The sequence below is a fragment of the Rhineura floridana genome, chromosome 2, assembly GCF_030035675.1.
Source record: "Rhineura floridana isolate rRhiFlo1 chromosome 2, rRhiFlo1.hap2, whole genome shotgun sequence".
In the NCBI taxonomy this organism is placed as follows: domain Eukaryota; kingdom Metazoa; phylum Chordata; class Lepidosauria; order Squamata; family Rhineuridae; genus Rhineura; species Rhineura floridana.
Genome location: NC_084481.1, coordinates 116,932,251 through 116,949,445, shown reverse-complemented (window position 1 = coordinate 116,949,445; position 17,195 = coordinate 116,932,251). Strand labels below are relative to the sequence as shown.

The 17,195-nt window shown below is 38.4% G+C and overlaps 1 protein-coding gene across 1 annotated transcript in view; it reads right to left on the bottom strand.

Annotated features, from left to right (window-relative positions):
* Positions 1-10,505: 10,505 nt before the first annotated feature.
* Positions 10,506-17,195, bottom strand: part of PLEKHA7 (pleckstrin homology domain containing A7) — a 326,893-nt gene continuing 320,203 nt past the window's right edge. Inside the window, exons 27-28 of the mRNA XM_061610264.1 lie at positions 16,400-16,502; positions 10,506-14,351 (exon numbers count right to left, since the gene is read on the bottom strand). Coding sequence (XP_061466248.1) covers positions 16,411-16,502 — 92 coding nt within the window. The 3' untranslated portion in view covers positions 10,506-14,351; positions 16,400-16,410. The remainder of the gene's footprint in view (positions 14,352-16,399; positions 16,503-17,195) is intronic.

The window sequence follows — 17,195 nt, the reverse complement described above, 5'->3', positions numbered from 1 at the left end:
ATATATGATATAATCAAGACAATATCAATGTAAAGATAAAGGGCAACGTGGCCAGTGCACATAAATCACTGCCCATATGTAATAAAATACAAAATGTATAACAGAGCCAAATGCGTTTCGACAATTAGTCTTCTTCAGTGGTTTTCATGATGAGTATACACTACAAAGGGCAAAAAATATAATTAAGAACATTTACTATTAATGGTGAATGCCTCCGAATGAAGAATGTTATACAACTGTTCAAACAGATACCATAAACCCACTTACTTTTGTGTATTATGTTCTAAGATATGAGCTGATACGTAGGCTATTCATTAACTCAATTGTTCTGCATGAAAATAATTATAAATTAAGTTACAAACTAATACAATAGAGATTTTAACAGTAGTTGGTGAAATATGTTTATATAAAATTTTTATACATGCCATTTCTGTCAATCAATTATAAAAAATATTGACAGTTTTACCAACGTAGCATATCCTAGCGATGTTGCTGTATTTTAAATATCTAATCAGCCAAGTCGTTGTAGGAGGGTGAGTCTGCAGATGTAACACAGCTGTGGAGACTACTCCTCCAGCCACTCGGTACCTGCCATAATTCAGCTGAATTTGCTCAACTATTTTACATTAACCCTTAATGAGTTACCGGAGACACTTCACCATAACAATACTATAGACCACCTGTATGCCAATGAACTATCTAAATAGCTATAAATTAACATGCAAACATTCCAAAATGCAGATCACACAGATGCTTGGCAAAGAATTACTGACACAGGAACCCAAACTACTTCTCGTTACAGCAGAGGGGCCCAAATATTTCTTGTTACAACAAAGGGGCCCGATTTAAATCTTCATTTAGTCCCTTTGGCACCATCGTCTTCAGGGAATATATCCAAAAGAGTTCTTTTTTGTATACACTAATTGTATGCATATCTGTATACACTAATTTATCTTGGAAGCTTCAGTGACAGAAACTTTAGAAACGGTTAATGAGATTTAACAGAGTGAGTTGAAACGAGAGTGGGTACCTGAACGTGCTTCACAAGAAAAGCTTCAGTTTCCTAGTAAAAGCGGTCCCAGTTTTTTCTAAATTCATTAACCATGATCTAATTACTATGTTTATCTGCATTTTAAATGGTAGTGAACAAAGTATACAAATTAGTGTGGAATATATATCACTTTTGTTAGGTTACACTGTGTGGAGGTATTTTTCCTCAACATTTTACACTGTTTTGGTCTGTTAACTGCATAGTACTGATCTTACATAAGAGTTCCAGCTAGGACCCACAAATAAAGTTTCATACTGTTTCTGGGTTCTGAGCAAGTTAGTCATACCCATCCAAAGTTCTTCAGAAAATACTGTTGGTGTAATGGTAAAACAAAAGGGCCAGTTGTTGAAAGAGCTGATCACTTGAAGGGTTTCATGTGCCTGTGGTGTGAAAAACTACAGTTAATGGACTTGTACATGGCACAAACAGGGCATGGATTATTCACCTTTAGGTTAGTGCTGCTTATCCAGTTCATCCTCCGTTCTGGATGCTATTCTCTATTTACAAACTGAATAAAAATGGCTTCTAAGGTTTCAAATAAGGGCAGAAAAAGGATGTATTCATACCCACAAACAATAAAAACAGAGGTCAGGGGGAAAAAAACTTAAGGGCAGTATGCATGTAGTTCTTTTAGCACAAGGATTTTTGGCTTTATAATGGAACTTCCCCTCCCTCTCCCTGCATGTCCCCTAAATCTCTTTGGGTGGTTCCCCCAACCTGGGACAGATTTTGGGAGGATGAGGGGGCATTCCATTGTGCAAATAGAAATCCTTGTGCTAAATGGGATGGCTTCATTGGATACTGCCCTAAAATAGTTCAGTGACCTTCATATTTATATGAATTTTATTCAGAGAAAATAGTAAGAAAATTGAAATAAATCAAGCAATAAAAAATGACAAATAAGTTTGAGACTCCAGTGGGAAGTTGACATTTTTTAACAAGTTACTCTTAAGATACTGTTCAAAAGCAGCACTACAGGTATGAATAATTTTACTCTGAATAATTATATATGTATGTTTGATACTGAAACATTTTAGTTTTTTAACCTAACCTTTATATCTTTTCTCTTTTCCACTCCCTGTCTCCCTGCTGGAAAAACTGAGAATGCCTTTTCAGTCTTTCTGCTCCTTCCTATTTTTCTTTGTGAACTACAGTCATTAGTGTAGACGGGGATAACTAGTTATCCTCAAGTGTATGAGGCCTGTTCATCTCTCTCCTGGTTCATGGTTCTAGCCAGGGTTGTGTCATAAATTTGCACCTTCCGATTGGGGCTCACATGACTGAAAGCTTCTCTGTACAACAGTGCTAACCCTTCATAGAAAACCTGTTATCTTGGAGAAGCGTTGTAGCCTAGGGTGGAATTCAACATAGCACTAAGTTGCTTGGTCCGTAGGCACACTATTTTATCCTTGAGCAATGGCACTCCCCCCCACTGTGTCCCCCTATATTTGTTCTAGGGGTTCCTTTAACCTTCTGGAGTAAATTTGGGGAGGGAGTGGGGTGCATGGGGGGGAGTAGAAGAGGCAAAGTCCCCATTCTGCAAGTGGAAATCCTTGGGGTGACAGTGTGGTAGTTGAATTTCCACCCAGGATTTCCCCCGTCCCACAGTTTTCTGTATTCAGAGTGTAACGTTTTTTCGTTTAGAGGGACCATTCAGGCAGGACTTGCGAAAGAGAATTTGTTGTCTGTGGCAGAGCAGCAAATGCATTTCCCCAAGACTAGCTAGTCAAGCTAATATGGTCCTTAGGCAGAGAATCAATCCCACAAGCAACTCTTCCCCCTCCCTCATAGTAAACATAGAACAATTATAAATGGCTTATAATGTGCTATTTTTTCATAGTAGCCCACATGATCATCCTCAGCTGTAGTATGGGGGGGTACAGTCCAGAGCTGGATTTATGTAATTTTCTCAGCTTTCTCTCTACACGAGAAAAATCTCAGTCAAAACGAAGAAGAAGAAAAAGGCTTGCAACAGTCAAGGGCAAAAGTAACCTGTGCCCAAAATAGGATTTTAGAAGGTGCCCTGACTTCATGCAACATTTCCAGAATTTTCTATCTGCTGTTTCTAAGAAAGGAGTCTCCAAAGTTTTATTTCAGAAAACACAGTTTTTAGGACAGCATCAAAGCCACAGGTCCTTCTAAGGCTAGGGTTGGGGAATTCACATCAAAGATTGTATGCACATGTTAGTTCTCGTGTCAGGGAGGACTGCTCTATGGAACTCTCTTGTGGATTGGCTACAGTCCCCAGAAGAGATTAAATTATGCACTGAAGCTGTCTCTATAAAATGTAGACAAAGAGAATCAACACTGCTGGTAGGTTTCATAATCAAAGCTTTGCACCATGATTTGCTTTGAGTTCTTACAACTGTCAGGAGAAACAAGTAGGAACCCAGTGTTCAGAAAACACGGACAAGCCAGGTGATGTGTTTGGTATGAAAAAGCAAGCCACTTTTAAGAGTTGGGAAGTCTGATAAAATCCTTTGCATAGGGCATCTGAAGAATGTGTGGATCAGTTCCTTATACAGTTGTTGACCCATCTTGACAGTCATGTTGAGGTTGTCGTTCAGGTAAGACAGTGAAACAGCTAATTTATAGCTAAGGACATGAGAAAAGTGTTACGAATAGTAAGAATCATCTTTGGGTCTAAGATTTGTTTCTCCTTATTTCATAGTACGTCCTATGAAGAAAATATAGGGGAAAGGCCAGAGTAATTAGTCTGTTTTTTTGTTTATATTAGGTGATTTTAAGAAACTATGATGAAGAAAACTGATCACAAATGACAGCTTTGTCACTCATTTTTTCATATAATTAAGGCTGCTGTAGCCATCTTGTAACAACTTGTTTGAAAATTTATTTATATCCTGCCCTTTGGTTAAAAATCCTTCCAAGGTTGCTTATAACTAAAATCAAAATACATTAATAACATTATAATAGAGCAATACAAGTGAACCTGTACAAAATGTTGCAATGGGGAGCTCTGTTTTGCAGGGTTCCAGCCAAGCAGTCATACCTTGTACCACTTTGCTTCATTCAGTATTCTGTGCCAGTGAGCATACCCAGTATTCATGGGATGGTTCTGGAGGGTTTTTTTAATCCTCTGTCCCTGCCCCCCTTCTGCAGATTTAGGGGTCCCTCTGAGTTGTTGATACCTTTTCATTTGTTGGAAGTGTCGCTTTGGCTACATAAGGATAGGTACCTTGGCAATGAGTTTGTTGCTAGTCTGTTCAAGTGGGACCTGCAATAAAATGTTACAGTATGGAGTGCTCTTGTTGAGGATTCCAGTCACTGTATTCAGTGCCTTGCCACCAGTTAGCATTCCATAGCCACTGAGAATGTAATCCTCTTTGGGCTGCTTTTTTTGAGGGGGAGGGGTGCAGCTATAGCTGCATCTTGGGAAACTACAGCCAAAGCCCATCCACAAATAACCACCCACAGAGCATCAGATAATATGGGAAGCAGAAACCAAGTGCAGTGTCAGCACTTGGGCATGCAGAGACTAGATATGAAATCCTGGGGGGTGGGAAGAAAAATTCAGGAAAAAATAGTCCCTCCCAACCCCAGTTTTTCCCAGGCCTTCACATCTCTAGCAGAGACCCACTAGGGCTGATTGCAGCATTTACTATTAGACAGTTGGGGGGGGGCTTGCTGGGCACGCACATAGTTACAGATACACATTATTTTTACTTTAAAATATATCACTTTCTACAACAAATTTGTACTTACTCCCTAATAAATGTGTTTAGCATCAGGGCAAAGGAAGGAAACACCATTTTATTTCTGCAGTCATGAAGGTACTATGATTTTAAGTGAGTTTAAAATACAAAACTGCACATGCACTAGAGTATTTCTTTTCTTTTTTAAATTGGTATTGGCAAACTTTTTTTTGCTGATATCTGATTATGATCAGATATGTTGAAGCGGTTGTAAAGCATGGTATGGCCATAGGACGGAGGAAGAAATGTATACTTCACGGCCATCTAAATGGGACTCGTAAGACCATTAAGTCCAAGGTCTAAAATTACTTAGCTGCACACTGGCCTTAGAGTTCCTTTGAGCCTGCTGATGGCTCCATCTTGGGTATAGGTGGTGTCATTTTGGTGACAAAGTATCAGCAATACAGGGAATTGTAGCAAAGCATAAGAAGTCTTTGGGATCCTTCCTACAGGGCAGTTGGAGTCAGATGGCTCTGTGGGACAATCCAGATGAAGCAGACTCAGATCTATATACTCCTGCCTTACTTCCCTGGTTCTTTGCGCAACATAGTTGCTGACAGATAGTCCTATTGGGGAAGGGAAGTGGATAGCTCATCTGGAGCTGGCTCTGGCATCTTCTCTGCATGTCCTTGGCTCTCCTGTTGCCGTCCTCAGGGGGCCTGATGGGGTGGATGGCCAGCTGCAGCAGGCTCTTTGGTATTGCTGCTCTGCCTCCCTTGCTCTCCTGTTTGTGTTAATGTTCACATTGCTGAATAGGTTGCTCTGCTTTGTTATAAAATCAGAGGTGGATATAGGCCAAATCTGGTAACCAACATAGTATAGATTTATGGACTCCAACACCCATCAGTCTCAGCCACCGTGGCAAATGGTCAGGGAACATAGGTGTTGTAGTCCATAACATTTGGAGGGCACCACATTGGCTACCCCTGGTCCAAACCCTATCCTCACACAAACAGGAATCCTATTTATATTAGCTAGGAAATACCAACTTTGTTGATCGACACCTTTGGAGATATGGATGAAAATGACCTTACTCTTATATTATTTCAATTTGTATGTTCCTTTTTCACATAAATGTGCCCAAAGTGATCTTAAGGATTTATGTTGCTTATGAAATATGGATGTGCTGCAGAGCCACTTTGCCCTGGGGCAAACTAGTATGTGTATATTGATAATGGGTATTAGTCATGTTAGTGTCCCCTTCCATTATGGCAATTGATGCTGATACAGGAACAAACTGATGCAGAAATCTTACCAATAGAACATGGAAGTCAGCCTTTGGGGCAGGGTGGTAGTAAGATTAGTGGTGTAAACCTCTGCTGCAGTTTTAAACCTTAATGTTTTTTCTATCTCAAAAACCACCAATACAAATTTATTAATAATTTATAATTAAATTTGTATCCTACCATTCCTCCCAAAGGAGCCCAGGGTGGCAAACAGCAAAAAGTTAAGAAAGAACAATATAAAATTAATGTAATAATATATATTTTTTGTTATGTGCCTTCAAGTTGATTACAACTTATGGTGACCCTATGAATCAGGGACCTCCAATAGCACCTGTCGTGAACTACCCTGAATAGATATTGTAAGTTCAGGTTTGTGGCTTCATTACTTAGCTAACCAGACATCTGAATAATAACTCTGTTGTTCATGTCCATAATCTTATGCATACTGTGTTCAGGTTTAATAGTTTTGAGTATTTTTGTTAGCAGTAACTTAAGACTTTTTTTATACAGACCAGCACCTTTTATCCACATTTCCCTATCATATCTCCATGTCTGTTCCTTTTGTCTCAGGTACACTGAAAAAATGGGCCGTTATTAATTTGCAATCATTTTTAACAGAAATCTTAGTGTTTCATTCTTTTGCTTAGCTTTATCCTTAGATAAATCATTATTTTTAAAAAGCTTTTCTTTTGCTCTGTGCTTTGGTTCTTGCCTTTATGAGGCTTAGTTCAGCCCAGAGGCTAACTATAATCGGGCCATGGAGAAAGTTTTCTCCCATGGCTGTGAAATCTTTTGTTGCAGATATTTGAAGAAAGTTCAGGACAAACATGTCATGAATCCTTTAGTTACCTTTTATAACTATGATTCCAAAGCAATATGTTAATATGGCACACAAGAGTATAAAGTTCTCTCTCAAAGCATTATTTGACATTTTTATTTATTCCAGAGGTCAAAAGGTTTTTTCCACTTCTCCATACCACGATACTCCTGCAACACCTTCATTTTCTTCCTTCTTCTCAGACTTACCTGTAGTTTAAAACATTCAAAGTGTGGCTGCGGTACAGAATACCTCAACAGGCTATATTAAAAATGCCCTTTAAAAATTCCAAAGCTTTGAACTAAAAGAAATATCTCAAGAAGTTTTCATGGAAAGTTCATCTCCGTCGGTTCAATTCAGCTACACTTAGATGCACCTTTTCAAATAATAGAAAAAAGTGTAAAGAGGTCAGACCCAATCAATACAGTTGTTCAAACAGAATTCCAGTCACTGTGATGTATGTACATTTTGTGCTCTTCCTTTGTACTGTTCCACTATGAAGAAAGGTTGCTTTCACTAGTAGGCAATAAAAGTCTTAGCCTTTTGAATGCAGCTAACCAACCAATAGCAATGCTTAGCAGGCAAAAACATACAGCATTTTTTCCATGCCTTCTCTGTACTTCTTATAACTATGTAATTCACACACACTGCATTAGCAAACGCTTTAAAATACAGAAAGACAAACAGAAATCAGAGGTCTGGAACCTCAAAAGCATGCCTTTCCAATCTCAGAAGTTTGTGTCTTAGTAGTGATACTGTCTATCAAGTGTACAAAAATAAATTGCTATGAAAGACATACACAGTTTTGGAAGAAGCAATTCAAATGAAAAAACATCCTGGATAAAGCTAACTTATTAGCTGTTAATACCTGTGCTGTTTATTTTGAAACTTGTACACGTAGCTCATTGAGATTTTTGCCCCCTAGTTTTTGTAGAGCTAGTTAAGAGCTAGTTACAAATTAGACAGAGCTGGCAATTCATTTACCATATATAACAATTGTTAAAGCCACAGATTATACTGTCCGTGGCCCAGTGGGCATAAGTACTCTGCACAAGCACATGATATCTCTTGTTTGCTTCCACTTGGTAGCAGCAATATGGTGCACTCCTCTTACATGTTAAGTAGAAGTCCACATTAGTTTGAGCCTAGGCTACATGCAAATAAGAGACGGTAGTGGAAGTAACTGGCTGCCCCATAACTCTCAAAGTGTATTTAAGAAAAACAATATGGGGTTTAATGAGAGAGCAGCAGAGGGAAATGTGGGGTGGGGGAGGGAGTGAACATGCATCAGAATATTTCTGTACAGGCAACTCTTCTGCTAACTCCAAACAACTTTTCCCAAGCCCTGAAAGGAGTGTAACAGGGCAGTGGACAGGAAAACATTTAGTGTTTGCTGTGTACCTACTGTGAATTCTGTGGGTCCTTTGCCTGAGTAGGCCTTGGGCCAAATCAAGCTTTCTTAATAGTAAAAGATAGCGATCAGAAGAGGAAGCAGGTGGTCATGACTGACGGATTTCAGACAGCTCTTGAAAAAAACCTCCTTGGCCCCCAAGGATTGTAATAACAATATGCTGGTTCAACTATTCCCTTTTTGGGCACAAGAGATTATGGTGGCTGAGCAACCCCACTCATAGATGAAACAGTATCTGGATTCATTTGTATCTAGTTTCAGCACAGAAGCTGCCTTGGTCATCCTATTGACCTATGCCAGGAGGACAGAAGGAGTGGGCCCAATCTGAGCTTCTTCGCTGTAGCAGCCTAGGAAGTGCCATAGTGAAGAGAGACACTTTTTCTTGCCCTAGCCAGTGTGAGTGGCAGGGCTGTGGCTTCAGTGATGGCTATACTGCTCCATTAAGCCCCACTACTGGCCAGGTGTTCAGATTACGAAGTCTCATTGAAAGCAATGGGTCTTACGTTAGATTCAACTTGTTCCGTTGGTTGCAATAGATACAAATGATTTCAGCTGGGTTATGACCAGCATTGAGAAGTGCTATCTGAAGTGCATTCATTAAAAGGTGGCAATGGAGAAGACTATTAGTTAAACTACAAATTGATTTATTTTTTTCATGTTCTAGTCAGGATTTAAAAAAAAATTATCACCACTTTTAAAAACAAAAGGGGGTATGCAATGAAGTAGTTCCATTAGCACAATGATGTCAGGCTGTACAACAGAACTCCACTTTCCTCTTCTCTGCCTTGGCACACTCTAAATATATTCTGGGGGCTACAACCCTTTGAAGCAGATTTGGTGAGAGTATGTGGAGCATGTAGGGAGAGGACAGGGAGAAGTTCTGTTGTGCAAGTGAAAATACTTGTACCAGCAGAAGCACCTTGTTGAGTTTTAAGGGAGCATAATATATTTAGTACATGGTCCCAGTGAGTATATACTGCTGCTTCCCTTTGGTTTGTGAGATGGCTATGGCAAAGCTTGCAATATCTTGGCACAGCTTTCCCATGGCTAAGTTGTCCAGTTTGAGTTAAGATTTACCTAATGACACTATAAAACAGACAATATTCATAAGTGAAGCTTCCTTTCACTATCTCTGGATATCTCATGGTCACAAAATTTACGTGCATATCTGGCCCTCAAATAAAGAGGATATCTCATTTATATTGTGGCATTCAACAGTTTTGAGTGTGATCAAACTAAGAATTATCCACAGTGTGAAGCAAGACATTGTGCAAATTGGCTGTGGGTCCCTTGCTACTGACAGATTTAAAATTCCAACTGATTGTCTTGCCAGACATTTCCTTGGTTAATACTTTATGCCTACTACAAGAGTGAGTAACATATTGCCACAATTGCAAATTAAGACTAACAGTTTCTGTATACATAGAATATTCTATTTAAAACTCATTAAATGAAATGTCAAGAATATGACAGATGAAAAAATACATTGGCTACTCAGAAAAGTAGTAACATTAGGCTCAAGTAAAGTTATTTGAAGCAAATTTGATGGATTTTAGAATCAAAGTGCTTTCCTGCGATGCAGTCTTAGACTACAACCCTATTTCCACTTAGATGTAATTCCATTGAGTTTGATGGGGCTTCCATGTGAGTAGACATGTATAGGATTGTGCTGTGAAGCATCAGATAACACCTTTGTAAATTTATACTCTAAAGAGTCTATTCCTGGTATAACTGCAATAGATAGTCACATAAACACATGTTAGTGATATGTACAAGAAAACTGGGAGAAAACTGGTATGCACCCTCAGACGACCCAGAGCAAAATGCCACACTACCAGATGGGATTTAAAATTATTATTGGGAATGCATACTGAATAGATATTTAGCACCACCAGCGACCAAAGAGAGAAGCCAAGATCTTGACAGAATGGGATTATACTAATCAGTGATACATTCTGATATAAATGCAACCATCCAAAAGCTATTGTGGAGCTTTTCAGAGCTCAGGGTAAATTAGAGTATATCCTTTTTATCCACGTAACCATTCTGTGAGTTAGTTTACCTGCCCAGGTCTACCCAGCAAGGCTTTCTAACTGCATACTAGATTTTAACTGGGTCTTATATGTTCAAATACAATTTAGTGCACCAAAAAAGGCTAACTTAAAAGTAGCAAAAAACCAAACTAAACCATACCCAAACCAAACTTTGATGAACCATGTCTGAAAATCCAAAGACAGTCCAATGTTATATTAATAGTTTAATATGTACATATACATTCCCCCCCAAACTGTAGCATTTTATTTAAATTAATGTTTTCTGACAAAATATTCATTTCAGCATTTTTATAAAGGCAAAATTAATATAATTTCCTTTTTGGCAAAATGTTACAGACTTGACACTGGCAGTGTTCAGTTAGTTAAAAATAGAATTGCATTTTCTAAATACATTTCTCAAGAATAGCTCCCATGTATAGTCAAAATAGAGTAAGAATTTTTGTTTAAGAATTTTAAACACTGTTGCAGATACAGTACTTAAGTGGAGATAGAGGATTGGGTCCAGACTCCACAGATGGAAAGGCTTCTTCAATATATGAAGGTCTTTTTATCCAGCAGAGGGATCCCACTAGCAGAAAGGTGTGTGTGACTTTTTCAAATTCTTCCCACTCCCTGCAAGTGCCCTAGCCCTCTAGAATAGTGTGGGAGGAGGCACAGTAGGCTACAGCAGAAGGAGGGAATTGGCAAAAGTCATATCTGTCTTCACCAGCAGAAGCAAAGTCTGGATCCAACATCTTTAAATATCTTACTGATGGAAGAGAAAACAAGTGACCTTTTTTTTTTTGGTGAAACTTTTCCTCAAGCTTCCTCAAGACACGCCTAAATCCATCTCTCAGCAACCCCTACCAAAGGATGTGGGAAAGCAGGTTTGTATTAGAGTGGATTTGTCACCACTTCAAGAGATACAAATAACAAAACTGAATTTGAGAAAAAGGTTAAAGCCACTACATACATTAGTTTTTCTTATAGAGAGAATTTCTGCATAGGAAAACTCTACATTGTCACTTGTGAAATGTGGTGCATTTTCCCACAAGTATACAGGTCAAATATACAAGCTGACAAACATAAAGCTGCAAAACAAGTTGTTCTTTAGCATAGACCCATTTTAGTTTAATGATATCTAGCTTGTTCCTCAGACTAACTTCTCTCTGAAAGTATCAACAAACCAATCCAGCCCAATACTCTTCACCTCTACCCAGACATTTGAATTTGCCACATTTGTTCTGACCATTTCATTCTACTCTGAAGCAGGCATACATATATAATAATTAAAGCTTCCCAGGTGACCTTTGTTTCATCAAACAGCAGTCCTCCCACAAAGCAGCATCACAGCATTAGCTTGCCAAGCTGTGCAGGTAACTGCTCTTCAAACACAAAAACAAGCAAATTCAAGAGGAATACCAGGCAGTTCTCTGAATTTTGACCACTGGATTGCATCCTGTTCACACATGAAGTTCCGCTTGAGCAATAGTACTTCCCCTTCTGTTCCTCCTATGAAAATGGAAATGGACTGCCTTCAAGTCGATCCTGACTTATGGCGACCCTACGAATAGGGTTTTCATGGTAAGTGGTATTCAGAGGGGGTTTACCATTGCCTCCCTCTGAGGCTAAGAGGCAGTGACAGGCCCAAGGTCACCCAGCGAACTTCATGGCTGTGTGGGGATTTGAACCCTGGTCTCCCAGGTTGTAGTCCAACACTAACCACTAACCACACTGGCTCTCGTTCCTCCCATATGCCCCCACAAATCTGTTCTGAGTTCCTCCCAAGTTCCTGGTACAAATTTGGGGGGACACGAGGAAGGGGAGGAGAAGTTCCATTGGGCCCTCCACAAACAGGACAACTTCACTGGATACATTCAATTTTCTCCAGTTACTCTACAACTCTTATTTGGGAGATGAACATGGCACTGGCATCCTAAACTAATTTTTCACACATTTAACCCCTATAGCACTCCCACACTCCACATATATTGCAAGAACTCATTAATATTTGCTAATACCATTAAAGTATGTGATTTAAATAATATTTGGAACCTCATGGGCTCAGGGTTGTTCATTTGTTTATCTATGAGAAGGCAAAGTTCTCTATTTTCTATTGTCCACATACAATTTTCTCAAATAAGAGATTGGGAAGATGCTGGAAGTGCAGACATTTGTATCATAGCTAAATACTGCAGCAGCTAGTTGCCAATGTACATATTACATTCCTCACATGAAGTCTACTCAAACAGCATCTACATGGCAAATATTTCACACCTGTAGATCTACAGCAGTTTACAATGTGGATATCTGGCATTGCTTGGAGATCTCCATGAGACTTCATCACTGCTGGATATTTCTGCTGGCAGCCTCAGATGGTATGGGGTCTGTCCTCAAAATGAAAGGGTTATTTGCAGTGAAGTCCATATAACAAGTGCAATATAGACCAGCCCTAAGGCAACGGTATACACAATCTATTCTTCCTAAATAGTCCTAATGAGTTGGTATCATTCTCATCTTCAGTATAAAAGGAGTGCACTATAGCAGAATGTTGCAATAAATTTGACAATGCACTGCTGAGTATGTGTGAATTCATTTTGAATTCACCTAGTGTGAACACAATGGATATTTGCAAACCACACATTTTTGAGTACACACATATATTCAAGTCAAAGCACCAAGAATTCATTAACTCTTTTTGCTAATGAGCCAGCCTTTTGCCCAAGACTCAAGAAAATACATCATACCTGAACGTTTTAGCAAGACTGAGGGACTGAATTACTATGCAAAGCTATCAATAGTTGAAAGTAAATAATTTATTTTCTGTTGTTGAAAGCATCAATTAAAAAGAATATAGATGTAAATGATTCATTCTATTAATTATTTGTTTTGTGCACTTTACATATTTCCATTTAAAATGGATACTCCAGGCCCATCTTGGGTGCAGCACCCATGTGCAGAGTATTCCTAAAAGGATCAAAATACCAGTTTCGTCTCTCTCCCTCTTCTTGAGCTTGCACAAGTAGCACAACAAGCTATTATAGGGAGTAGGAGGTTTTCTGCATATCTCCTGCTCTCCCTCTCTGAGTAACTTGCACCTAGGCAAGAAGCAAGGAAACGTTTTCCAGACCTCATATTCCACATAATGTTGCCTGGACATGCCATATTTGTGCTCTAAAAAGGGGGAAGGGAGAGTAGGAACAGAGGTTCTATTGACCTCTACAGGAATCCTCTGTGGTTCATAGATGTTGCATCTGCAGTGGGATAGAGACTAGATCATATTCTAAATAGTTCACTGCCCACACCCTAAGTTAAAGAGGAAAATGTATTTTTAAAATAGTAACTGGACAGTGTTGTTCACTTGGACTTGAAAGCTATGTAAAAGAAGTGGTAACAGTTGTATGTCCTGTTAACAGGTTGTACAATTTACTTATTCAAAGAGGTACATATTTTGCAAGTTTTGCATCTCCCTTTTGGTGCTTGCCTGGGATTTCATTGAAAATTTGAATATTTCTGCAAATATTTTCCCTGATTGTTAATCAGTAGTAACAACCAAATTATCAAATCTGAAAAAATAGAAAAAGACCTCATTAACCCTACCTAAATGCTATGATGTGCTTCCAAAAATATTCTTTTTAAAACAGAAGCTAAAAACACCCACCTGCCTGTATAGCATGCATCCAAACTTTTAAATGAATGCAGCCCTTGTGTCTTTTTTAAAAACAAAAACAAATCTAATATATATTCTGTTTCTAAAAATACACTGGCTCACAATCCAGCACACTAAAGCATTATGACTATTAACATCAACCGGACTTGAATATGCTTGACTGTGCAGGTTTGTCGACAATGTTAATATTTTACAAAACATATTAAAAGTGCTGTTTATATAAAAGAAAGATAGAACATAGATAAACAATTGTTCTATTCTTTTTTTGTACAAAACGTCTTTGTGCAGTTATTATTTGTAACGTGTTCAAATGAAAAACAGCCATGAGAGAAAGGTAATGTAGAGAAGTCTCTTTCTTCCTCCTTGCTGCACGCCATCAGGTGGGTGTTACAGGTTTATACCTGGTATCAGCGTTCGTTTACTGCTTTGGCTAGTATGAAGAGAAACAATGCAGTTAGATATTATTTAAACAGGGCTAGCACATGAATTCAAGAAATTCTTCAGTATCCTTTAACAGAATGGTAATGCAGAATAAGCACAAGTTTTTAGTCGATGATACATGCACACGTAATGCTTACAATATACTTTGATATTACTTAGATGTTTAGCCACTGGAGAATGTAATCAACACATAGGGACTTTTCCTGTCAAAAATGTGCAATTTCACCCCTGAACTGAGGTTTCTCAAGAAGGTTCTTTGTATATGGATCAAGGAATGAGAATGTTACTAATGAAGCTTAGGGATTATTTCGGATACTTTAACTAATATTGAGATATGCCTATATTATGTCAAGACTATTGTCTATTGAATAAATACAACCATTTCTCCTCTGAAGTTGAAGGGAAGTAGAAAGTAAAATAACAAGTTCATATTTATTAATAATAAACAAACAAGCTGAATAGAGATAGAGTATAAGATTGGAAAAACTGTTACAGGAGGAAAAAGTATGTAAAAGGACCACGCAGGAGAGAAGAAAGCAACTGGTAGTTTGGCAGGGGAGGAGGAATAAGGTACCAATTGTGTTTGAAAGGAGAATGGGAGAAGTTGTTACAGGAGATGAGTTTTTAAAAAAACAACCTTTAAGATGCATGTGGGGGGTGGAAAGGAAAAAGCATAAAAGAAAAAACCTTCTCCACCTAGAGTCTTTGGATATGCAAATTCTGACTAAAATGGGGAGGCAGAGTCATAATATTCTAAAGCAAATGTCTGTACTTAGCTTGAGGAAAGCTGAGCTATAGAAACAAGGAAAATGCTGTGGCAAAGAATTTAGCAGTATCATCTTTGGAGTTAAATATCAGTAGAAAATGATGTCAATAATTGCCAGTGGATTATGCCAAATTCTGTCTCTATCTGCTCCCATTTTGTGACTAGCTCTGCCTCTGCACCTCCATTTTGAGATTGGGGAGATCAGCAATTTTAGCCTTCTCAAGTGGGCCCTAGGAGTAGAAAGCATGAGAACCCTTGCTCTAGAGAACTTTGTGACAATGTGGTGACCTAAGGGGTGATCTGTTTTCTTAACTGAAGGGGTACCTGTAAGATTCTTCAGCCTGTATGGTTAGATTTTTCCTGGCCACATAGTTCAGAGGGAGATGTGAGGGTTCCTAAGGCTGAATACATTGGCAACCACTGGTCTAAATGAGTAGTGATATCGGGACCCTTGTTAATATTTTCTACAGGTGATTTCCTAAGCTTGAACAACAAGGAGCTCCAAAATTAAGAGTGCTCATGACACAAAGTTCTTTTGAAAACTTATACTTTCTGTACTGATACTTATTAATACACATGGTTAGATACATTTAGAACCTGGCAAAGAAGAAACATTTAAAATTATAAGCTGTGATATTGTAGGTGAAGTTGAAGAGGAGTTACATGCCAAACTGCACCACAGTAGAGAAGCAGGAATACAGAATGGAAACATACAGTTAATATTTGCTTTTGTAGAAGAATTACAGTTGCTATAATCCCTCGACTCATGGCAAAGATTTCTCATATGGAAAACTTTGAAATTAGTGAGTCAGGAAAATTATAGAAAACATTTAACATACAGCCATTTTCCAACTGTTTTCAACTAGTTTGTAATTTGAAGTTTTTTCCCCAGTCCCAACCCAATAGTAGTATTTTTTCAAATGGTTAATACAAGAAGGGATTATTTGTGCTGTTTTGCATATGTGCTATATCATCTGCATTTTTAAAGGTATAATCTTCAGTAGGCTGCTGTTGAAAAGTTGTGTCTAAACATTTATCTTTAAAACTTCACACTATGGTGGTGGGGCACAAACTCACAGCAATTACTGAACATTTCCATGCACTCACATGTACTTCATAAGGTATTTTTTTTATACCAGGAGGCAAGAATCTTTTAGATATGCATGCACTAAATTGGATTAAGTTTACACTTAAAGGTAAAGGTAACTACCAACAATGTTAATACATAATATTAATGACAAAATAAGCAGCCAAGAGCAGTTAGTTCTTACTTTCAAGATGCTTAGACAAATGTGTAGTGAAATCCATTGCTTAAGGGGGGTGGCTGAGGTACAGGAAGTGAGGGTGCTTTAGATGGATAGGTCAATTGCAGAGCTAGAAGGGATCATACAAAGGAGTTAGGCACCATGATTTCATACACACAGAGACACAGACACACACACACACACACACAGGCTGGATTACAAGACAGTAGAGTCAGCTGCCAGGGTGACCAAGGACTTTTAGTATACTATACATTAAAAAATATATACGTTATGTGCCTAGGTGAGCTAAATTCTGCAACAAGAAAAGGCAGTTCCTACAACTTTAATATTTATTAAAAATCTTTTCATCTTGCTTATTATTATTTATGAAATGTATATCTTGCCCTTCCTCCCAGAAGGTGACCAGGGTGGTAAACAAAAACATTAAAAGCACTTCAAAACACCTTAAAAACATATATAAAAAACAGCTTTAAAAACATCTTAAAAAGCAATTCCAACACAGACTGGGATAGGTCTCTACTTAAAGGGCTTGTTGAAAGAGGAAGGTCTTTAGTAGGCACCAAAAAGATAACAGAGGTGGCACCTGTCCAATATTTAAGGGAAGGGAATTCCAAAATGTCGGTGCCACAATACTAAAGGTCCGCCTCTGATGTTGTGCAGAATGGACCTCCTGGTAGGATATAGTTAGAGTTCATTTAGCCTAAATTATTCTATCTACACACAAGAAGGCGAGGAGTCCATTCCCTGCCCTGTGGAAGTCTTGCTCAGTGCTGCTCTCAAAAAAAAAAAAAGTGCAAATGGA